Here is a 24,813-nt window from a genome sequence, read left to right on the forward strand (position 1 = left end):
AGAGAAAAACACTATTCCGGCTAAAAAAACAAACCGAACAAACCGAATATGGAATAAGCCGAACGAGACCTATAAGTGGAAAAAAAAATCAGATCATTACCCAAGGATCTTTTGCTTGGTTTTTTTTAGGAAAAGGACCTTTTTCTTTGTTTTTTTTTTGGAATCATGCTTTTTTTTAGAAACAGGACCTTTTGCTGTTTTTTTTAGAAACAGGACCTTTTGCTTTGTTGGGATCGGTTTTTCAGTCCGCTAACAGTACAGCCCATTTACTCGTGATGTCAAGGCCCAATCCGAGAATTCTGGCCCTAAAAAACACTGCGCGCCCTCGGAGTCAGAGGCGCCAGTGTTTCGCCGTCTCGCCTCGCCGTCAGCAGCAGCAGCTCCACCTCCATTCCACGGCGTCCGTCGTGCGCTTCGTCTGCACGGGGACAAAGGCGACGGCGACGGCGACGGCAACGCGAGGGGGAGGAGATGAAGCTGAAGCAGCTGGAGGGCCTCTTGGGTGGCCTGACCCAGTTCCCCGACCCCAAGGTACTGCGCCACCGCCACCGCCACCGCCGCCACCTCTTGGGTGGCCTTTCTTTCTCCTTTCTCGTCTTCTGCTCGATTTCGCTTCGCCCCACCCCGACAAAAGGGAGGGGGAAAGGCAGAGGAGTATCTGACTTTTGCCACCGACGGCGTTGTTGGGTGTAGGTGGAGCTGGAGCAGTACCCGACGGGCCCTCACATCGCGTCGCGGATGCTCTACACGGTTAGTGCTGCCACTTGCGTCCTGCTCCGATTCCGATCCCTTCCCGCTTTGCTTCAGGATGCTATGTATCTTTCTTTTCTCGGGATAGTCTTGGGATGCGGCGCCGGGCTTTCTTGTGACGGTAGTGGGATTATGGAATTGGGTGCCACAAAGTGTAGCTTTGATTCTGAATCAACTGAGCTGCTAAGCCGTAGGTTTACGGCTGGAGTTGGGTGGCTTTGTTCTAAGAATCGTAGCTGCTTCAGAGCCCTGTCACAGAGAAAAAAAATCACCCTTGTGACCTTGCGTATTTGCCCCTTCTGATCTTTAGTTTTGGCAAAACATAGCACTTATACTTTTCACCGTGGCTGGCAAGGTTCATCAATGGAGCTTTGGGGGGACTTCCATTGAAGCCCAAGCTTGGGATTATTCCGATTTTTATGTTTTGATCTGTTTCAACCTATGATTCAACATTTGGTAATGTTTTGCTTGTTAGTCTCCTAAAAGTGTATGCAAAAAACTTCAGTGGACAACTAGTTCGAGTAGACTATTCCTTCTCTATGGTTGTCTTGGTCTGATGCAAGTGTCAATTAGATACTGAAATTCTACTACTTATGATTTGATGTTTACTTAACTTTATCATATTAATGTTGATTTGATAAACAATCAGGCGGAGAATAGTTTCGATGACATTATGGGCAAATTGGTAGCTGACTTTGGCTGTGGCTGCGGCACTCTGGCTGTGGCGAGTGCTCTACTGGATGCTGAGTGAGTATGTTTAACTTGGTAATTTTAGGCAATCGTGGTCTTCTTCCCCTGACAATCCCTCTAGCATGTAATGTCCACTTCGGTATTTTTTTTAAAAAAAAAACTTCCTGTTTAGTGCTTATGTTTGTAATTTTGCACAGTTCTTTTGTACGCTGATCGATCTGAAAAAAAGTTGTTGCCTCTGCAATTGTGTCCTGATAGATTGTGCCTAAGTTCTTGCTTGCTAGTAATTGTGCACGTGTCTTGCAGGTGAAGCTAAAACAACGAACAGTATTCCATGTCATAAAATGATTTTAGATACTGTAGTATACTTTTAAATACTCCTCATTGATATATGTAACCATAAATTAATGGGTATCTCCAGTACAGGCTTGTTTTTGGTTTATAGTTTTCTAACTTTTCTTATTGACCCACAGTCACTTGAACTTGCTCAAGAAAATGCTGCTGATCTGGAGGTATGACAATGTTTTGTTTCTTTAGTGTTCCACTTCAACCATTCTTTTATTCTAAAATGGAGAACCATTCACTTTATTTTCCTGCTTGTGTTTTCACCTGTTAATGGTTTATGACTTGTATCAATTCCAAACTCTGTATAATATTTTAATTGTTTAGACAATATTCTCACATATACGTGGTGCAAAATGCTAACCTGCATCTTTATTTCAATGGCTTGTTAAATGTTCTAAGTAACTACAATGCTAAATCACCTGTTAGTGTGATTTTTAAGCAAAGCTACCAGTCTAGTTGTTATTTACTCGGCCTTCTTTCTTTGTAGTAGTATACTAGCAATGTTGGATAACTATTTGCATTGACTAAATAAAAGATATCAAAAGGTGATAGGTAACATTAGATGTCCTTCAATTTCAAAGTTCCATTGTCCTGGAAAACTGCACATATTTACATGCTTGCTGCCTGTCCGCCTTGCTTCAAAATCAGCATGTAGTTTTGTAAGCTGAGCTCAGATGCCACATGGTTGAGTTATTCCATAAATTGAAGTCTTCCTTCCAGATAACAATATCATATAATCTGAAGCCAGTGGTAGTTGATTATTGCAACTAATAAAGCTAAAATCATCTGAAAGCTGGATCATTGGGTACACCCAAGCTATGCCATACAACCCTGAGCAGCATTAGTGAATGCAGTTTGTTTATAGTTGACAAAACTAATGTTTGTGCTTGTAGAAATTAGTTGTCCTATGGTGGAGGCATGGGGCCATCTAAATCTTGTCATATAACTTCTGTGTTTAATTGAGTGCACCTAAGCAATTATAATTTCGCTTTTATTGTCTTCTCTGATGTTCTTGCATGAAGCATAAAAATACCATGGTTATGTTAAAACACATGTTCATGAAGCAGAGCTGAAAGTAGTATTTGGTGACTCTTAACTAAAACTTAAATAATTATTTGTACCTAACTTTATTTTCTCAAACTTGTGAATGACATGTATCTTTTTATTAAATGTTTGATTGTGCAGCTGGATATCGACTTAGTTTGGTCTGACATAAAGAACTTAAATTTGAAAGGTATTGTTCTCAAGTGCTAACATATTCTAACTAGTGAGGCTGAACCTCTAGTGTTTTTTTTGGTTACCGTAAAAACTATATATGCTAGTCTCTCATCTTTCTAGAACTTTTTCCCAATATTATCTGTAACTGTAATAAGTAGTCCATGTCTAGGAACTCATTTTACAGTCATAGTTTCAGTGTCCTCACTGAACTTGCTGCAGATTGATCTCCAGTGCAAATTGAACATCAGTCGCTAGTGAAGTAGCGATTCATACTTGTGTAACATTAGCAATTGTCAGGCTAATAAAGTTGATGAAACAGCATCACACAGAGCAAATAGAACACTTTTAAAAGTATTCTTCTTTCCCTAACTGAACCTTATGTTTATGCATTCAGTATCCCAAAACATTCCCCAGCCTTGTGGCTGAATAGAAAGCAATTTAGTGCAGGCATCCATGTTGATACTGGTGCTTGTTTGCAATGGCAGTTTCCTTTGAAAGATGATATTGATGTTTTAAGGTGCCCATTTGCTATTGACAGGTTGCTTCTTCTCAAGCTGTCTATTCTCTACACAAGACTTCCACTAGAGAAGTAAGTTTTTTTTTTTTCACGGAACAAGTACAAAAATATAACTCATGAGATATCGTGGCAATGCCAAATCTTCGTTTATTTCTCTTTCCTCATGTATTTCATAGTTTTTTTTTGTCTTTGATTGTTCACATTTGTTTTCTTTTTTTGAATTGTCAGCATATCAAGAAGGCAGCCTTGTGTGGCTGCAACGCCCGCAGTGCGGAGGTTCTATGCGAGGTAAATATATTATATAAACACCAGTCGCTTTTCGTTGTTACCAGGAATGTGTTTCAGTACTTTGTTCCATATTCCTAACAAGGCATAGAGGTCCCAAAGAAAGCAACTTGACTTTTGTTCATCAGATCATTGCCCTAGAGCCCCGAGTTTTGCTGGTGGTTTTTAATCTACCCTTTCCTCTCCTTTTTTCCTGAAAAATTGCAGCTGCGTTACGATCTACCGCAGACGTACAAGTTCCACAAGAAAAAGGAGGTCGACATTGCCGTCGACTCGTGGCGCTTTGTTCCTAACGCCCAACAGCAGCAGCTAGCGCGCTATGCGCCCAGCGGCCCAGGTGATGGAACAGCAACATGAACGAAAAAGGAAAATGGTCAAATGGAGATGTGTGTCTCAAAAGGCCGGACCTGATCGAAGATACCCCACGCGTGGTGTGCTTATCGTCGTCTTGGGTTGACAGTCCCAGTAGCGGGAGCTCGGAATTTGACGAACTGAGTAGAGTTTTGTGGGCACAGGTGCTGTTTCCCTCTCTGTACTGTAGTGTGTACAATGAATGCACGGCGACTCGGTTCTTGAAGTTCCCGTCTGTATGTGTTGTGCTCACATTACTGTATCTCACAATGGATTTGGGTGCCTGTGGAGGACATGGGTGTCTTGGCAGAGCATTCTGGGTTGGCACGTTGCACTCATGCGGCCTGCCGATGATGCACAGCAGCTCCCCCAGCGCCCTGCCCCTTAGCAGCCTGGGAATGGAAACATGGCCCACGTTTCTGTTCCCATGTTCCACGTTCCGAGAATGTCTACGTTCCGGAAACGCGAATGCTCTCGTTCCCACGTTATAAAATGATACCCTAGGTTTTCGTTCTGGGAGGAACACGGCTGCTAAGCCCTGCCCACCACGACGCGCCGGCGCCGGTGCTGGTGTGGGAGGCAGCGCAGCGAGCCGAAGGGTGTGCGGGCTGCTACCTGAGCTGCCCGTGCATTCAGGGTTTCAGGCACGGCGCCACACGCGTTGCGCGCGGCCTTTGCAGCTTTGCCACTGGCTGGCTATACTACCCGCGGCCCGCCTGACGTGCGCGTGCACGAGCCGCGCGGCGGGGAATTTTTTTTTTAATTTTAACACGTTTTGAAAATTAATTTTAAATCTAACATGGCTAGTTTTTTTTAAAAAACTAACACTTTTGACCACGTCTATTGTCCTGTCGCGATCAAATGCCGGTGCCGCACCATACATGGTGGCGCGGCACATGGCTGACGTGGCGGTAACCGGGTCCGCTGACCGCTGACGGGGCAGGTCCTGCCGCGCCACCGATCGTAGCGCGACAGTGCCGCGCCACGGAGCATGGCGCGGCTGCGCCAAATAAAACCTCGCTGCCAGTCATGCCTGCCGGAGCAGCAAGCAAGCCGGGCCGCCGCGCCCCCCGCGCATCCCGGAACGCGTCGCGCCGATAGTGGGAGTTATTATAAGTATTACTTAACGTAAAGTCAATAATGAATTTGTTTCTATATTTTGTTAATTTTTTTTCACGGCCGAATAGAGAATTTGATAAGCCAATGATATTGTTGGCCCCATATTGTAGGATCGGCGACGACGCGACCATGGACCCCGGCTTCCTCGACCCCTCGCGCAAGACGCCGGCCACCGGCGTCGAGATACCCCGGGACTGTCGGTTTCCAAACTAGTTGCTACTTAATCTCGCAAGCAGTAATGACGCGACACATTGAAACGGATATGAAGCAAATAACATAAGTTGACAAGCTGCCACATAACATTTTAATTGGTTTGACATAAGTTCGACATAACATAACCAACTAAACCTGTAAGTTTTGGACGTCAATAATAGTTCGACCTAACAAACTAAGACCCAAAAGTATAAGGATCCATCGGACGCCTTTGTCTCTTCGGATTTATTGGCAACACATTGGGAGTGTAGCCAACGTCGGTGTGGTCGCGTTACCGGTGCGTACGGCTCGTACCCTGTAAGTATGTGATATGCACGATTACTTAGAATTCTTTATGATCGTTAGTTCATGTAGCCTACGTACTTAAAGAAACTACCTTTGTTACTACATGTGAGGCTTTTTGGGTACCAAGCGGGGCATCATCTAGCTGAGACATGCCGATCTCGTCCTGTGGCCAATCTTCCCACTGGTCGTCGTCGTCATCGTCCTCCTCCTCGTCTTCGGTTGCAGGGTCCTTGCCAGCGCTATGATGTGGTGGTGTACGCACCGCGGAAGTGACACCTATCATCTACTGAGAAGAGTCGGCTGGTGTCCTCAAAAGGCTGAAGACGTGGCATCCGACCACGCCGGGAGTGGCGGTTCCTCATAAGGAGTATCCATGCAGCTTAGCTTCTGAGCTAGCTTCCTATAGCTCTTCTTCACCTTCTGCATAAATAGACGTTAAAGTTAGTGCATTTCCCAAACGCATATACACTGAACAAATATTTTCGGAACAGACAAGTTTATGTTTACCTCCACAAAAGCCGTGAGAACGCCTGGCCCCAGCCCTCTAGACTCGAGAAGCCGGTACGCTGCTTCGTTGAACAGCCTCGACAATTGTGTCGCCTGGGTACAGAAACGCGGTTGAACAGTTTTAGTATACATACTTAATACCAAATGGATAACAAATTGTACCATTCAAGTATCTTACCACGTATCTTTATAGCGGGGCTCTCTGTAGTTGTGTGTCCTCTCTAGTGGCAACGTCGTACACATCTTCGATCACATCTTCCTACGAGTCCTCGTCAATCGCTTCCTCAGTGTACGGGGGCTTGATATGTGTCCTCGTAGACCTGTGAAGCCAGCGCAGGTACTCGTCGAAGGTATGCTGGTCGTGTGGAGGACCCATATGGACCGGCTGCCGTTCCCTGGTCTCCCACAAGTGGATGTGCGCGTTGTGTGTCACGCGCCAATCCTTGGTCTTGTACCTCTTCCTGCGGTCATACATGTAACAAAACGATGTTAGTTGTACCACACACACCTCTGAATTATAGTTCTATTATTAATCGATAACTCACTCGTGTAATCCTTGGTTGGTGGAGTAAAGCGGTGGTGGGCAGCCTGTCATTCTTTCAAACTGTCTGCAGACTCTGATGGGCAAGTGAATCTCGACCACGTGGAAGAAAATAAAAGGGACGTTGCAGCGATACTCGTCTGACTCGTCCCTAGTGACAGGACTGAGATAGTACTAGAGCTCCGGAGCATCCCAAGGACACCAATGCACCTGAAATTTTGTAATTGAGTTAGGTTGTGATATAGTGTAGATCGAACAAGACACATGTATGATAGTAAAGAGAGCGTAACCTAGTGCTGTGTCAAGATGTCGAGACCGTCCGTGTACTTCATGTACTTGCGCCTCACATTCCCTCTAACTAACGCTGATTCCGTCTAGATAAACAGAGCTGTAGAGAGTGTATCCTGCCCGTTCCATTGCTGCATTGAACACGATAATGAATTAGCCATTAATAAACTTATCATATGTAACCATATCAAAGAATATAATGAACCGGAGTACTTACCGGTAATTTAGTACTAAGTGGCCTCCTAACGGGCCATCGTTCCCAACACCAAACCTGGAGTAGGTACGAGCAACCCCCAAGGTTCGCGTACACTGAGGTGCGAAGCAGGCAACGCATAGCTATCGATACGTCCATGCCAGGACTGCGCTGCCCTAGCTATACGCCACTATGTTCTCCCACGGCTGGCGTAGTATGTCAAGGAAGATCCAGCTGATGGTGTTGCTCGAGGCGTCTGAGAAGAGGAAAGCACAAAGAAAGTGCCAGAGCCAAACTCAAGCGAACCTATCGATCTGAGTCTCCTCAGCCTGTGGGTCCAAGTAATCAAAGCGCTCCGTGATCCAGGACAACGAAACACCGAAAGTTTTCTTGAAATTTACCAAACAAAATGAGACCCGATGATTGCAGGAAAGCAATGCAAGTATTAAATAAGCTTTAATTTCTCACTTATTTTTCTTGGAAGCCTCGTCATCCGGTGGAAGAAAGCCAGTAAACTGAGCCACCAACTCCCTCAAGTGATCGTTGTCAACTATTCCTGTCACTAGAAGTCCCCCCAACCGAAGGCCAAAAATAGCCTTCACGTCCTGCATGGTCAAGGTCATCTTGCCACAAGATAGGTGGAACGTGTGGGTCTCAGGCCTCCACCTGATATAAGAATAGAACGACTGTTACTTGCCTCAAATTTATTACAAGAAAGTTTATGTACAAAGAATGCACTCGCACCTGTCTATAGCTGCAGTAAGTAGTGCTGGGTCAAGGGGCGAAAGACTGTGGTTGACAACACGGACAAGCTCGAGGAAGCCGGCACGCCGTATGTACGGCGCGTAACGCTCGTCCCACTGGTGCGCCCTGGTATACGTGCGGGGCCTCAAAGGAGGCAAGACCACCTCTGCGTCGTTGTCGCTCAAGATATGTACTCGGTGCTGGTCGTCGTACTCCACCTCAAGAATAGGGTACAACGGATGCTGCGTGGGTGGGGTCATCCTGTTACAAATTAATAAAAAAACGTTAGAATATTCAAATTAACAAAATTCAAATTAACATTACGTAGCATTGCAAAATTTGAACTACTTGTTATGCAATACAAACACAATATGAAAAGCACATGTATATATTCAAAGTAACATTAACACACATATCACGCACTTGTAACATAAACAACATCACTAGGAATATAAGCATTTGACGAAACTTCATGAAGTCATCAAAATCGACGTATCACGCACTAGTAAGTATCGACGTTTGTAAACTAGTAGGTATACCCAAAATTCCTAACTAAATAACTAATTATAAACTAATTAATAAATACCTCGAACCTAAAAACTACCTACGTAAATCACAAACAAATTCACTAACCTAACTATCCTAAATCAGTAAATATCCTAAATTTGACAAACTATCATAAATCAATAACAATCATAAAACCCTAACTATCATAAATTACTAACTATCATAAATCACTAATTATCCTCAATCACTAATTATCCTAAAATAATAATAATCAAAATAACATGAAATCGAGAGGAAGATACTTTAGGAGCTGACGGCCTTGATGCGCCGACGTTCGTGGCGCGGCCGGCGCGGGCGTTGCGCGGCGGGACTGGGCGGGCGGGCGCGGGAGCTGCGCGGCAGCAGGGCAGAGGCGGCTAGCGGCGGGCGGGCGGGCAGGGTAGCAGGCGGGCGGGCGGCCTCGCTGCGGGGTTTTATTTGGCGTAGCCGCGCCATGCTCCATGGCACGGCACTACTGCCACGTCAGCCCCTGTGCCGCGCCACCATGCAGGACCTGCCCCATCTGCGATCAGCGGACCCGGTTACCGCCACGTCAGCCCCTGTGCCGCGCCACCATGCATGACGCGGCACAGGCATTTGGCCGCGCCAGGGTAATATGCGCGACCAAAAGTGTTAGTTTTAAAAAAAAAACTGGTTTTGTTAAATTTAAAATTAGTTTTAAAAAAGTGTTAAAATTAAAAAAAAAATTCGTGGCGGGGGGCGTGACGCGTGCGACCGGAAAGGGGCCAACGCCAAGCGCAGCACCGCCGGCCCCCGGCGGAGGCCGGCGTGAGCGTAGTCGCACCTCGAGGGAAGCAGCGAAAAATCCCCACGCTCCAAAACAAACACTCTGGGAGACGTCCGCAGCATCAACAAAAAAAAGGTCAGTCCTAGTGATGAGACGGTGACCGAACACACGACGCGAGTGGTGGCCCTGCGCCGGGCTGGGCTCGCGCCATACGGACGTTTCAGTGACCGAAGAAATGACGCGAACTGCACAGGCTCTAAACCCATCTAAGGGCGCGTTTGGCCGGGCTCTCGCCGGCTCTGGCTGCCACACTGTAGCGTAACTGTAGCGCGCAGGAGCTGGAGCCGGAGGAGAAAAAAAACGAGCTTCTCCGGTTCCGGCGTTGTCAGTGAGAGAGGAAAGAAGGAAAGAGAAAAACGGCTTCGACGAACAGTGTCGCTAACTCGGAGTGCGGCCAAACGCGCCCTAAGTTCACTGATCGAGTCGTCGTGCGGGCGGCAAACAGCGACCCCACATCACACGATGCCACTCGGTTGTCCTGCCGCGGCGGCAGCTAGCGCCGGCCTTCCCACAACGGGGCTCGATTTCTCACTGGTGTCACTCATAACCCTAACAAATAACATAATAATATAAACGGCGACAAATCTGCCACCTCGAGGCTGCGCTCCATTGGCCATGCCCTCGCGACCAATGAGGCCGTGTTATTCCTCTCCACGGCCGGGACGTGAGACGGCATAAGCCATGTTTGTCACGGCTAGCTCCTGCCTCGTCTATATAGCCAAGGCCACGGCGCCAAGCGGCATGGGCATCGATCGATCTCACGAGCCTTTGTTATCTTATCCCTGAGGCTAGCTAGCTACGAACGACTACGACGACGCCATGTTCAGAGATGTCCTGAAACCAACGGCCACCGCCAGCAGGTGCAGGTGCAGGTGCAGCCACAGGGCTCCAGATCATGCACTCCCCTTCACTCCGCCAAACGCCATCAAGGTATCATGCAGTGATGATGATGCAAATAAACCTGTTGCTTAACCTTGTCTTTGTCAGCTATGTATGTATATTCAGGCTGTACTCCTAGCTAGTATTCCTGCACTGCACATGGCTGCTTGGCAAAAAAAAAAAGAGCTTCAAGCCTGTCAGTTCTGAAACTCCCTGTTACCAGATGAACGAGTGCATGCAGGATGCATTCCACACACTGGAGATACTAGTATATACATCTATAGTACGTAACAGAATAACAACTAACAACGAGGCCGTACCATCCTACTGCACAATTTAGCAATATTCCAATATATTCCTTGAACAACAGTAACTTGGATCTTTGCGTATTGCAAGGTGGTGTTCTATTAATTTAGATTAAAAAACATAATAATTTCTCGTCGGTTTAGGTGCCACCATCTCCTGGATTGAAGAAGCAGGCCCTCCTCATACAGGGAATGTCGCAAACTCTGAAGTCAGTCTCTTCAAATCTCCTTGAGCGATTCATAGACAGGGCTTACAGATTCTCTGAGCAGCCTTCTCTGAATGAGGTAAGAATGTAAAGATGCATGATTTTATTTGCTATTTTAAGTTTCAACTTAAAAATGTTATCATTACTCGTGTCTCGTGGCATTTGGGAAAAAGAAAGAAAGAAAATAAGTGTGAAATTCATAACTAGCCTATAGGCTGCACTGGCTCTTTCCAGCATATTTTTGTTAGTCTGTTTTACTTATGCAGTACTTTCTCCATCTACTGACAGTGTCAAAGGTGCTTCTTTTAATACCCAATAGGCAACGTCTATATATGAGCAAATTTTCCCAGCTCTTGACATTACTGAACTCATGCATATTATTACTCACTACAATTAGACAAATAAAATCGACCAAGTCCTCTACAGGGGAATTTTCGGCCTGTCAACGAAATCGACGAGGCAGTTTTACTCAACAATCTTGACGGGGAGGTCCCTGGAGATTTTCCTGAGGGTGTCTACATCAGAAATGGTGAGCTATACACTTAAGCCATGTAAAATATAGTATGAATTACTCCTCACAGTTGCATCGATGGGTTCCACATTCACAACACAAAACCTGTAAAATGTTTAGGAAGCTATCATCCAAGTAACTGATGTATAATTTGTTGGCCCCCGGATCTTCGGAACGGCCGACCATATACTATGGCTAGAGGTAGAAGAAGGAAGGGAGAACAGAGCGCGCGCACACATAGCACAAGTACCAGCGTTGGCCGGAGCTCTGCAGAGGAGATGGCAAAACTGAACTCGCTCTCTTTACTGAGTTGCAGTAGGAAGCTATATATACAACTCTACCAATCTAATCCTAGTGCACAGACATGTTATGCTGCTATGCTGTTACAGTGACTAGATGTGACAGCAGGGCTGACTTTGGCGCCTGCCCCTGCTATGGCTACAGTGCGGTAGGAGAAACTTTCGACGCCTGCCCCTGCAACGGCTGAAGGAGGGCAGCAGATTACTTTTACATAATTTTTGGACCTGCGTCGAAACTCAAAGGGAATATCCATGTCTTGATGTATTGTACTACTTTAATTAACAGGTCCGAACCCTCTCAACCCAACACAGACAATCGCAGATTCCATATTTGGTTCAACATCATACATGTATTATGAAGGTCATGGCATGTTACATGCTGTGTATTTTAACAAGAGCAGTCTAGGAGAATGGAAGATATCGTACAGGAACAAGTATGTGAACTCAGACACCTTTCAGTTGGAGAGAAAAAAAATCAAGTGGCTTTTGTACCATCTGCTGATGGACAGCCCTATGCAACACTAGTTGCATTTCTTCTTAATATTGTAAGTCTTACATAACTTGACGGTAAAGGGTAAATTCAATTTTAATTGGTAAACTTAGTTGTGATAAACACTAATTTCTATGTCAGATATTCCAGTGCATTTTGTTTTCTTGGATAATCTCATGAAGAAAGGATGACACAGTATGAGTAGAAGATAATCTGCTTCATTAATCTTTTAGAACTCAGAAAGCGAATGATGGAACTCTTTATTTGTAGATGTAATTGCTATATCGGTTCTTCTGCAATGCTGACAGAAGTTTTATGCATGGCGTAGTTGAGATTTGGAAAGGCTGTGAAGGATAGCGCAAATACTAACATATTTGAGCATGCTGGACGAGCTTTTGCTATCACGGAGAACCATCTGCCTTACGAAATCAACATCAATAACCTCAACACACTAGGACTTTATAACATCAATGGAGCTTGGAACCAACCTTTCACTAGTCATCCAAAGGTATGAAATGGCAGCTGTCAATTATTTCTCCTACAAACTCCTTGCAAAGAAAGAAAAAATTGACTTCATTAATTCTAACCTTCATTTAATAAGCACAAGTTCACACTATGGTTTACCAATCCACGGGCAAATGATTTTCAACCCACAAGTTCTCACTATGGTTCACAATTTAATAAGCACACAAGAATGGAGCATTTTAAATGCTATTTAGAATGTGCATAGGAACTAACTTATTCAAGATTCTTATTAGATAACTGTAACTCTTCAACAACACATGCTCACATTATGACTTGTTTGTACAGAAAATTCATGGGAGTGGAGAACTGGTGATAATGGGGACAAATACTGAAAAGCCCCACTATGTGCTTGGAGTAATTTCATGTAAGTTGTTGGGAAATGTTAATCAATCCGCCATCTAACAGCTAAAATAATATACATCAAGATAGAAGTAACATTATTTAGGTTAGTAGCTGAATTAACTGATCAAGATAAACCATTCCAAATATGAATGTGAAAAATAAATAAATGGATACATTAATATCAAGTTTTCTTCTATCTCTGGCATTACCTTAGTTGCTCACTGATAGCATACACCACCAAAATTTGTGAAAGAAAGAAATGTCTTTCAAATTCTATTACAACTGCATTTAACTATTGATCCCCTTTCACATGAATTAGCTGACGGTGAGAGGCTTGTTCATAAGGCTGATCTCAAATTTGAGGAAGGGAAACTCATTCATGACATTGGAGTAACTAAAAGGTATATGCTTTATTTTTGTTTAGGAGTCATTATAGCTTTCTTTTAAACATCACCTTTTCTTAAACAATTCTTTCATATTATAGGTACAATATTATAATGGACTATCCTCTCAGATTCGGCATATCCAGGACATTCTTACAAAAGCCGTGAGTGAACTCCGCATGTATCATCTTTACCGTGGGAATAACCTTCTGGAGGGTATATACACTACAAATTATGCCATAATAACATGTACATATTTATCTTCAGATTTATCGAAAATGATATGAATGGAAAATCACGTATCGGGGTAATGCCTCGTTTTGGTGATGCTGAGTCCATCATATGGTTTGATGTCGAGAACCACTGCAGTTACCATTTATTTAACTGCTTTGAGGATGGAAATGAGGTAATTCCTACAAAATCTAAACATACCATGAAAAATATACACAAAAAGCATCATTATCCAAACTGCCCATACGAAAACATTCCTCCTTCTATATATGGATGATACTAATAACATGTATCAGGAGTTGTTCATATTTTCCTCTTTTGCTTACTTTGATAAAAAGCCTATTAATAGGTTGTTATCAGAGGATGTCGACTACTTGGTTCTATTATCCCTAGTGGACGCCATAGAGTTGACAAATCAAAATGGTATGGAAGGGCATTTCTCCAACCAGATAAGGATTCAGAAGATTTTGATCCTTCACTAGATGGCACTCTCTTTTCTCGCCCATACGAGTGGAGATTAAATTTGGAAAACGGCAGTGTACATGAAGGTTATATTACCTGTGAGAAGGTTGCAATGGATTTCCCTGTCATTAATGACAAATTTATAGGTATTCAAAACAAATATGGATATGCTCAAGTTGCTGACTCATTAGCCACTAGTAAAACAGGTAACATTCTTACTGTATAGAGTTCTGAAATATTGTAAAATTCTTGTTGTCCAATCTTAGCATACACTTCGTGGCATGTGTTCATGTTGTTCTAAGTTATTTGAATCATCTCTAATGCTGTATATAATTTGTTCTGTATAATGATACAGGCTTGTTTAAGTTCAAGATGATAGCAAAGCTACACTTCGACCTGCCAGATAAGGTTAGTGGTTATTAGTACCAGATATATATCTGTTAGTACATACTAAAGTATCAGCAAAATCTCCAGGAAAACAAACAATTGATCTCAGTAGAGTACCACGCTTTGCAAGAGAAACAATTCTGCTCTGGAGTTCAGTTTGTTGCAAAGGAAAACGGAATCGACGAAGATGATGGATGGATAGTCACTTATGTCCATGACGAGGGAACAAACGTCTCTCAGGTAGTTAAACTATCTACTTAAAAATCATACAACACTGCATCATCATTTCTATGCATTCATTAATTTATCAGATTTCTTGTCTTCTGCAGGTTCATATTATCGATGCAAAGAGATTTTCAGAGGAGCCAGTAGCAAAAATTACTTTGCCTCTGAGAGTTCCATATGGTTTCCATGGGAACTTTTTCTACACAAGTAATCAGAGATGATGCAATGGTTAGGCCTGGTGTATGAATTGTAACAAGCCATTACACTGTTTGAATAAAATATTTCATTTTATGGTTGAAGGATCAATAGACTACTTATTAGGTGCTAAATTAGGATGGGCATGGATCGATCTATTGATCCCAAGGGTATCCGTTGATCACCCCATGCTCATCCTTAGGTTAAATTAATTACAGCCAGGTTCATGTAGCAACTTCAAGAATGGATCGATAAGTTCAGAGATAATGCTCTGAATCTGTCTATGATTCCCCTTGGTTGATGTAGCACTATTAGTTAATACTCTAAACTGTTTGTCGCTGCCAAACACAACGCAATCCATGTGCGCGCGTTCCAATTCTGCCGACTCGATGCCAAATGAGATCACCTAGCAGAGCAGGAGTGAGTATATTCCATCCTCGATATTTCTCACTGGCGTTGCTATCACTCATCGTCACCATCCTAAAGAACAAAACATAGCAGGGACAAATTTAAACCTGCCACCTCGAGGCTGCGTTCCATTGGGCAATGGCCATGCCCTCGCAATCCATGCATGTGTTAAACAAAACCCAAGCTGCATGGTTGCTGAGTCTGAGATGGAACACCAGCACCTACTGCCTATTTTATGTGTTTTATTCCCACACATGTCTCCACAAGCCATGTTTGTCGTCACGGCTAGCTCCTGGCGCGCCTTTGTAGCCAAGGCCACAGCGAAGGCATGGGCACATCACTAGCCATTGTTATCGATCCCTGCGGCTACTACGACGCCACCGCCGACGCCGACGCCACCATGTTCAGAGATGGCTTGAAGCCGACCACCAGCAGGTGCAGGTGCACCCACAGCCACGGGGCTCCAGATCATGCACCCCCCTTCACTCCGCCAAATGCCATCAAGGTATCATGCAGTGATGCAAACCTGTTTCTGATCCTTGTCTTTGTCAGCTATATACTTGTATAGGAGTGGGCTGTATAGTTAGCATTCATGCAGTGCGACAGAGCTGAGTGGCAAAAAGAGCTTTAAGCCTCAGTTCTGAAACTCCGTGCTACCAGATGAATGAGTGCAGGATGCAGATGCATTCAACACACTGCTAGATACTATACTATATACATCTATAGCAACAGAATAACAAGTAACGAGGCCGTACCATTATACAGTTTAGCAATACAACAACAACCACAACAACGAAGCCTTTAAGTCCCAAACAAGTTGGGGTAGGCTAGAGTTGAAACCCATCAGAAGCAATCAAGGTTCTGGCACGTGAATAGCTGTCTTCCAAGCATTCCTATCTAAGGCTAAGTCTTTAGGTATATTCCATCATTTCAAGTCTCCTTTTATTGCCTCTACCCAAGTCAACTTCGGTCTTCCTCTGCCTCTCTTCACGTTACTATCCTGACTTAGGATTCCACTACGCACCGGTGCATCTGGAGGTCTCCGTTGCACATGTCCAAACCATCTCAACCGGTGTTGGATAAGCTTTTCTTCAATTGGCGCTACCCCTAATCTCTCACGTATATCATCGTTCCGAACTCGATCCCTTCTTGTATGACCGCAAATCCAACGCAACATACGCATTTCCGCGACACTTAGCTGTTGAACATGTCGTCTTTTCGTAGGCCAACATTCTGCACCATACAACATAGCAGGTCTAATCGTCATCCTATAAAACTTGTCTTTTAGCTTCTGTGGTACCCTTTTGTCACGTAGGACACCAGACGCTTGCCGCCACTTCATCCACCCTGCTTTGATTCTATGGCTAACATCTTTATCAATATCCCCGTCCCTCTGTAGCATTGATCCTAAATATCGAAAGGTATCCTTCCTAGGCACTACTTGACCTTCAAAACTAACATCTTCCTCCTCCCGAGTAGTAGTGCCGAAGTCACATCTCATATACTCAGTTTTAGTTCTACTGAGTCTAAAACCTTTGGACTCCAAAGTCTCCCGCCATAACTCTAGTTTCTGATTCACTCCTGTCCGGCTTTCATCAACTAGCACTACATCGTCCGCGAAAAGCATACACCAAGGGATGTCCCCTTGTATGTCCCTTGTGACCTCATCCATCACTAAAGCAAACAAATAAGGGCTCAAAGCTGACCCTTGATGTAGTCCTATCCTAATCGGGAAGTCATCCGTGTCTCCATCACTTGTTCGAACTCTAGTCACAACATTCTTGTACATGTCCTTAATGAGCCCGACGTACTTCGTTGGGACTTTATGTTTGTCCAAAGCCCACCACATAACATTCCTTGGTATTTTATCATAAGCCTTCTCCAAGTCAATAAAAACCATGTGTAGGTCCTTCTTCTTCTCCCTATACCGCTCCATAACTTGTCTTACTAAGAAAATGGCTTCCATGGTTGACCTTTCGGGCATGAAACCAAATTGGTTCATAGAGACCCGCGTTATTGCTCTCAAGCGATGCTCGATAACTCTCTCCCATAGCTTCATAGTATGGCTCATCAACTTAATTCCCCGGTAATTCGTACAACTTTGAATATCCCCTTTATTCTTGTAGATCGGTACCAATATACTTCTCCTCTACTCATCAGGCATCTTGTTCGATCAAAAAATATGGTTGAACAGCTTGGTTAGCCATAATATAGCTATGTCCCCGAGGCATCTCCACACCTCGATTGTGATACCATCCGGTCCCATCGCCTTACCTCCTTTCATCCTTTTCAACGCCTCTCTGACCTCAGATTCTTGGATTCTCCGCACAAAGCGCCTATTGATGTCATCAAAAGAGTCATCCAACTGAAAGGTTGTGTCCATATTCTCACCATTGAACAATTTGTCAAAATACTCTTGCCATCGATGTCGGATCTCATCCTCCTTCACCAAGAGATGCTCCCTTTCATCCTTAATGCACTTAACTTGGTTGAAGTCCCGTGTCTTTTTCTCCCGAACCCTAGCCATCCTATAAATGCCCTTCTCTCCTTCCTTCGTACTCAAATGTTGGTAAAGATCCTCATACGCTCTACCCTTTGCCACACTTACAGCTCGCTTTGCAGTCTTCTTTGCCACCTTGTACTTCTCTATGTTGTCCACACTCCTGTCATGGTACAAGCGTCTATAGCATTCTTTCTTCTCCTTAATAGCCCTTTGGACTTCCTCATTCCACCACCAAGTATTTTTAGCCTCGCGTCCCCTTCCTTTGGTAACTCCACACACCTCTGAGGCTACCTTCCGAATGTTGGTTGCCATCTTGTCCCACATGTTGTTTATGTCGTCTTCTTCCTTCCAAGAGCCCTCTTTGATAACCATTTCCCTAAATACCTCTGACGTCTCCCCTTTCAGTTTCCACCACTTTGTTCTTTCAATCTTAGCTTGTTTATCCCTACGGGCACGCACCTGAAAATGAAAATCTACCATCAAAAGCTTATGTTGAGAAACAACACACTCCCCCGGTATCACCTTGCAATCCAAGCATGCTCGTTTGTCCTTTCTTCTTGCGAGGACAAAGTCAATCTGGCTACAGTATTGTCCGCTACTGAAGGTCACTGGATGAGATTCTCTCTTTCTAAAGAAAGTGTTGGCTATCATCAGGTCAAAAGCTACCGCGAAGTCCAGAACTTCCTCCCCCTCCTGATTCCTACTACCAAACCCAAAACCTCCAAGAACTGCCTCGAAACATGCGCTTGTAGTACCTACATGCCCATTAAGATCTCCTCCTATAAAAAGCTTCTCACTACTAGGTATAGCTATAACCAGGCCATCTAAGTCTTCCCAGAACTGTCTCTTAGCACTCTCGTCGAGGCCTACTTGGGGGGCATACGCACTAATTACGTTTAAGACCATATCACCAACGACAAGCTTGACTAAGATAATCCTATCTCACTCCCACCACACCATTCTTGAGGCTTTTATCAATCAAAACTCCTACTCCATTTCTATTCGCGACTGTCCCTGTGTACCAAAGCTTGAAACCTGTATTGTCCACCTCCTTCGCCTTCTGACCCTTCCATTTAGTCTCTTGAACGCATAATATATTTACACGCCTCCTAGTCGCGGTATCAACCAATTCTCTTAACTTACCCGTAAGTGACCCTACATTCCAACTACCTAAACGGATCCTAGTTGGTTCGACTAGCTTCCTTACCCTTCGCACCCGTCGACTCAGATGCGAAGACCCTTGCTCATTTTTCACTACACCCGGGCGCCGATGTAGCGCGCCACTAAGGAAGCGATGACCCGATCCTTGGTCACTTGACACCATGCCCAGATCATGACACGGCGCGTCACAGGGGTGACGACCCGGCCCTTGCCCATTTAACACCATACCCGGGTTCCGATATGGCGCGTCGCTAAGAGGGTTACGCCCCAACGATTTTCTTTCGGGTTTCATCTCCATTAAAGTGGCTAAGTTTTTACATTGACTCGCCACGCCTAACACAACCCTTCTCCTTTACCAGGGCTTAGGACCTGCTATGCTGGGACACCAAAGGCGCCCCACCATAGGCGGAGTTATTATACAGTTTAGCAATATTCCAATATATATTGATATATAGTTATATATACCTTGAAGGCTTGAATAAGTAACTTGAATCTTTGCGTATTGCAATGTGGTGTTCTATTCATTTAGATAAAAAAATATAATAAGATGGTATATGTACGATAAGAATGCCACACCACTAATTCATGCCGTCGGTTTAGGTGCCACCATCTCCTGGGTTGAAGAAGCAGGCCCTCATACAGGAAATGTCGCAGGCTCTGAAGTCAGTCTCTTCAAATGTCCTTGATCGATTCATTGACAGAGCTTACACATTCTCTGAGGATCCTTCTCTGAATGAGGTAAAAATGTATGTAAAGATGCATGATTCAATTTGCTCTTTTTTCTCGCTTGCATTCCTTACTATAACTTTTAGGTTTCAACTTAAAAACAAATGAAATAAGCCTGAAATTAACTAGCCCATGGGTTGCCCTGGCTCTTTCCAGCATATATATTTTTGTTAGTCTGTTTTACATATGCAGTACTTTCTCAATCCACTGATAGTGTCAAAGGTACTTTTAAATATGGAAAATGCAAATGTCTATGGGCAAACTTTCCCAGCTCATGATGTTACTGAACTCATATTACCACAATTAGACAAAAATGTAAAATCGAGCAAGTCTTCTACAGGGGAATTTTCGACCTGTCAACGAAATCGACGAGGCAGTTTTACTCAACGATCTTGACGGAGAGGTCCCAGGAGATTTTCCTGAGGGTATCTACATCAGAAATGGTGACCTCCAGTTCTTAACTCATGTAAAATACAGTATGAATTACTCTTTGCAGCTGATTCAATTTGGTTCCAGATTCACATCACACTACATTTAAAATGTTTAGGAAGCTATCATCCAAGTAATTGTATAACTTTTGGATAAGCTGCACTTAAAAGAGAGTATCCATACCTTGATGACTTGATTGATGTATTGAACTACTTCAACAGGTCCCAACCCTCTCAACCCAACACAGACAATCGCAGATTCCATATTTGGTTCAACATCATATATGTATTATGAAGGTCATGGAATGTTACATGCTGTGTACTTTAACAAGAGCAGTCTAGGAGAATGGAAGATATCGTACAGGAACAAGTACGTGAACTCAGGCACCTTTCAGTTGGAGACAAAAAAGAATGATGTGGCTTTTGTGCCATCTGCTGATGGACAACCCTATGCAACACTAGCTGCATTTCTTCTTAATATTGTAAGTCTTACAGAACTTGACAGTAAAAATAATAACCAAGGGTAAAATTAATTTTAATTGGTAAAGCTAGTTATGAATTATGATAAAGACTAATTTCTATGTCAGTTATTCCAGCATATTTTTTGGGTGATCATAATCTCATGAAGAATGGATGTTATAGTGTAGAATAAGAAAACCCACTTCATTTTTAATCTTTTAGAACCCAGAAAGTGAATGGCGGAACTCTTTATTTGTAGATATAATTGCTATATCGCTTCTTCGGCAATACTGACAGAATTTTTATGGCGTAGTTTTGATTTGGAAAGGCTGTGAAGGATAGCGCAAATACTAGCATATTTGAGCACGCTGGACAAGCTTTTGCTGTCTCGGAGCACCATCTGCCTTACGAAATCAACATCAATAATCTCGACACACTAGGACCTTGTAGCATCAATGGAGCTTGGAACCAACCTTTCACTAGTCATCCGAAGGTACGAAATACCAGCTGCAATTATTGCTCCTACAAACTCCTTGAGAAAAAAAATAAGGGGGAGACTTTGTTCTAACCTTCATTTTAGGATCGTTTACAGTCCACGGGCAAATAATTTTCAACCCACAAGTTCACACTATGGTTCACAATTTAATAAGCACGCAAGAACGGAGCATTTTTAATGTTATTAAGAATATGCATAATATATGAACTAAATTATTCAAGATTCTTATTAGGTAACTACAACTCTTCAACAAAACATGCTCACATAATGACTTGTTTGTACAGAAAATTCATGGGAGTGGAGAACTGGTGATAATGGGGACAAATAGTGAAAAGCCTCACTATGTGCTTGGAGTAATTTCATGTAAGTTGGGAAATGTAAATCAGTCCATCTACAAGCAAAATAATACATTACAATAGAAGTACTAGTATTTAGGTGTAACTACTGTTTAAAACACAATAAATTTATTTAACAGCCTACTAGTAGCTGCATTAACTGATCAAGATAAATCATTGCAAATATGAATGTGAAAAAAAAATGGACATTAATATCATATATTCATCTATCTCTGGCATTATTAGCACTATCTCAGTTGCTTACTGATACATACACCACCAAAATTTTGCAAGAAAAAATGCCTTTCAAATTCTATTACAACTGTATTTAACTATGGATGCCCTTTCACATGAATAAGTTGACGGTGAGAGGCTTGTTCATAAGGCTGATCTCAAATTTGAGGAAGGGAAACTCATTCATGACATTGGAGTAACTAAAAGGTATATGCTTTATTTTTGTTTAGGAGTCATTATAGCTTTCTTTTAAACATCACCTTTTCTTAAACAATTCTTTCATATTATAGGTACAATATTATAATGGACTATCCTCTCAGATTCGGCATATCCAGGACATTCTTACAAAAGCCGTGAGTGAACTCCGCATGTATCATCTTTACCGTGGGAATAACCTTCTGGAGGGTATATACACTACAAATTATGCCATAATAACATGTACATATTTATCTTCAGATTTATCGAAAATGATATGAATGGAAAATCACGTATCGGGGTAATGCCTCGTTTTGGTGATGCTGAGTCCATCATATGGTTTGATGTCGAGAACCACTGCAGTTACCATTTATTTAACTGCTTTGAGGATGGAAATGAGGTAATTCCTACAAAATCTAAACATACCATGAAAAATATACACAAAAAGCATCATTATCCAAACTGCCCATACGAAAACATTCCTCCTTCTATATATGGATGATACTAATAACATGTATCAGGAGTTGTTCATATTTTCCTCTTTTGCTTACTTTGATAAAAAGCCTATTAATAGGTTGTTATCAGAGGATGTCGACTACTTGGTTCTATTATCCCTAGTGGACGCCATAGAGTTGACAAATCAAAATGGTATGGAAGGGCATTTCTCCAACCAGATAAGGATTCAGAAGATTTTGATCCTTCACTAGATGGCACTCTCTTTTCTCGCCCATACGAGTGGAGATTAAATTTGGAAAACGGCAGTGTACATGAAGGTTATATTACCTGTGAGAAGGTTGCAATGGATTTCCCTGTCATTAATGACAAATTTATAGGTATTCAAAACAAATATGGATATGCTCAAGTTGCTGACTCATTAGCCACTAGTAAAACAGGTAACATTCTTACTGTATAGAGTTCTGAAATATTGTAAAATTCTTGTTGTCCAATCTTAGCATACACTTCGTGGCATGTGTTCATGTTGTTCTAAGTTATTTGAATCATCTCTAATGCTGTATATAATTTGTTCTGTATAATGATACAGGCTTGTTTAAGTTCAAGATGATAGCAAAGCTACACTTCGACCTGCCAGATAAGGTTAGTGGTTATTAGTACCAGATATATATCTGTTAGTACATACTAAAGTATCAGCAAAATCTCCAGGAAAACAAACAATTGATCTCAGTAGAGTACCACGCTTTGCAAGAGAAACAATTCTGCTCTGGAGTTCAGTTTGTTGCAAAGGAAAACGGAATCGACGAAGATGATGGATGGATAGTCACTTATGTCCATGACGAGGGAACAAACGTCTCTCAGGTAGTTAAACTATCTACTTAAAAATCATACAACACTGCATCATCATTTCTATGCATTCATTAATTTATCAGATTTCTTGTCTTCTGCAGGTTCATATTATCGATGCAAAGAGATTTTCAGAGGAGCCAGTAGCAAAAATTACTTTGCCTCTGAGAGTTCCATATGGTTTCCATGGGAACTTTTTCTACACAAGTAATCAGAGATGATGCAATGGTTAGGCCTGGTGTATGAATTGTAACAAGCCATTACACTGTTTGAATAAAATATTTCATTTTATGGTTGAAGGATCAATAGACTACTTATTAGGTGCTAAATTAGGATGGGCATGGATCGATCTATTGATCCCAAGGGTATCCGTTGATCACCCCATGCTCATCCTTAGGTTAAATTAATTACAGCCAGGTTCATGTAGCAACTTCAAGAATGGATCGATAAGTTCAGAGATAATGCTCTGAATCTGTCTATGATTCCCCTTGGTTGATGTAGCACTATTAGTTAATACTCTAAACTGTTTGTCGCTGCCAAACACAACGCAATCCATGTGCGCGCGTTCCAATTCTGCCGACTCGATGCCAAATGAGATCACCTAGCAGAGCAGGAGTGAGTATATTCCATCCTCGATATTTCTCACTGGCGTTGCTATCACTCATCGTCACCATCCTAAAGAACAAAACATAGCAGGGACAAATTTAAACCTGCCACCTCGAGGCTGCGTTCCATTGGGCAATGGCCATGCCCTCGCAATCCATGCATGTGTTAAACAAAACCCAAGCTGCATGGTTGCTGAGTCTGAGATGGAACACCAGCACCTACTGCCTATTTTATGTGTTTTATTCCCACACATGTCTCCACAAGCCATGTTTGTCGTCACGGCTAGCTCCTGGCGCGCCTTTGTAGCCAAGGCCACAGCGAAGGCATGGGCACATCACTAGCCATTGTTATCGATCCCTGCGGCTACTACGACGCCACCGCCGACGCCGACGCCACCATGTTCAGAGATGGCTTGAAGCCGACCACCAGCAGGTGCAGGTGCACCCACAGCCACGGGGCTCCAGATCATGCACCCCCCTTCACTCCGCCAAATGCCATCAAGGTATCATGCAGTGATGCAAACCTGTTTCTGATCCTTGTCTTTGTCAGCTATATACTTGTATAGGAGTGGGCTGTATAGTTAGCATTCATGCAGTGCGACAGAGCTGAGTGGCAAAAAGAGCTTTAAGCCTCAGTTCTGAAACTCCGTGCTACCAGATGAATGAGTGCAGGATGCAGATGCATTCAACACACTGCTAGATACTATACTATATACATCTATAGCAACAGAATAACAAGTAACGAGGCCGTACCATTATACAGTTTAGCAATACAACAACAACCACAACAACGAAGCCTTTAAGTCCCAAACAAGTTGGGGTAGGCTAGAGTTGAAACCCATCAGAAGCAATCAAGGTTCTAGCACGTGAATAGCTGTCTTCCAAGCATTCCTATCTAAGGCTAAGTCTTTAGGTATATTCCATCATTTCAAGTCTCCTTTTATTGCCTCTACCCAAGTCAACTTCGGTCTTCCTCTGCCTCTCTTCACGTTACTATCCTGACTTAGGATTCCACTACGCACCGGTGCATCTGGAGGTCTCCGTTGCACATGTCCAAACCATCTCAACCGGTGTTGGATAAGCTTTTCTTCAATTGGCGCTACCCCTAATCTCTCACGTATATC

General features: G+C 43.1%; 1 protein-coding gene, 1 long non-coding RNA gene and 2 pseudogenes across 2 annotated transcripts; 3 read left to right on the plus strand and 1 right to left on the minus strand.

Annotated features, from left to right (window-relative positions):
- Positions 1-353: 353 nt before the first annotated feature.
- Positions 354-4,382, plus strand: LOC136522191 (uncharacterized). The gene is made up of 7 exons (XM_066515982.1): positions 354-531; positions 694-750; positions 1,400-1,497; positions 1,914-1,952; positions 3,542-3,592; positions 3,749-3,808; positions 4,013-4,382. Exons 1-7 carry the CDS (start codon positions 472-474, stop codon positions 4,116-4,118), a joined length of 471 nt encoding a protein of 156 aa, XP_066372079.1. The 5' UTR covers positions 354-471; the 3' UTR covers positions 4,119-4,382.
- Positions 4,383-5,744: 1,362 nt separating this feature from the next.
- LOC136520027 (uncharacterized) lies at positions 5,745-6,955 on the minus strand. The gene is made up of 5 exons (XR_010775123.1): positions 6,826-6,955; positions 6,459-6,741; positions 6,281-6,373; positions 5,865-6,193; positions 5,745-5,783 (listed from the first exon to the last, which is right to left on the minus strand). It is a non-coding gene; the product is annotated as an uncharacterized lncRNA (long non-coding RNA).
- A 3,815-nt stretch (positions 6,956-10,770) lies between these two features.
- On the plus strand, positions 10,771-15,196 carry LOC136522509 (carotenoid 9,10(9',10')-cleavage dioxygenase 1-like; annotated as a pseudogene).
- A 380-nt stretch (positions 15,197-15,576) lies between these two features.
- Positions 15,577-23,635, plus strand: LOC136523447 (carotenoid 9,10(9',10')-cleavage dioxygenase 1-like; annotated as a pseudogene).
- Positions 23,636-24,813: the final 1,178 nt, after the last annotated feature.

The sequence above is a fragment of the Miscanthus floridulus genome, chromosome 18 (assembly GCF_019320115.1).
Source record: "Miscanthus floridulus cultivar M001 chromosome 18, ASM1932011v1, whole genome shotgun sequence".
In the NCBI taxonomy this organism is placed as follows: domain Eukaryota; kingdom Viridiplantae; phylum Streptophyta; class Magnoliopsida; order Poales; family Poaceae; genus Miscanthus; species Miscanthus floridulus.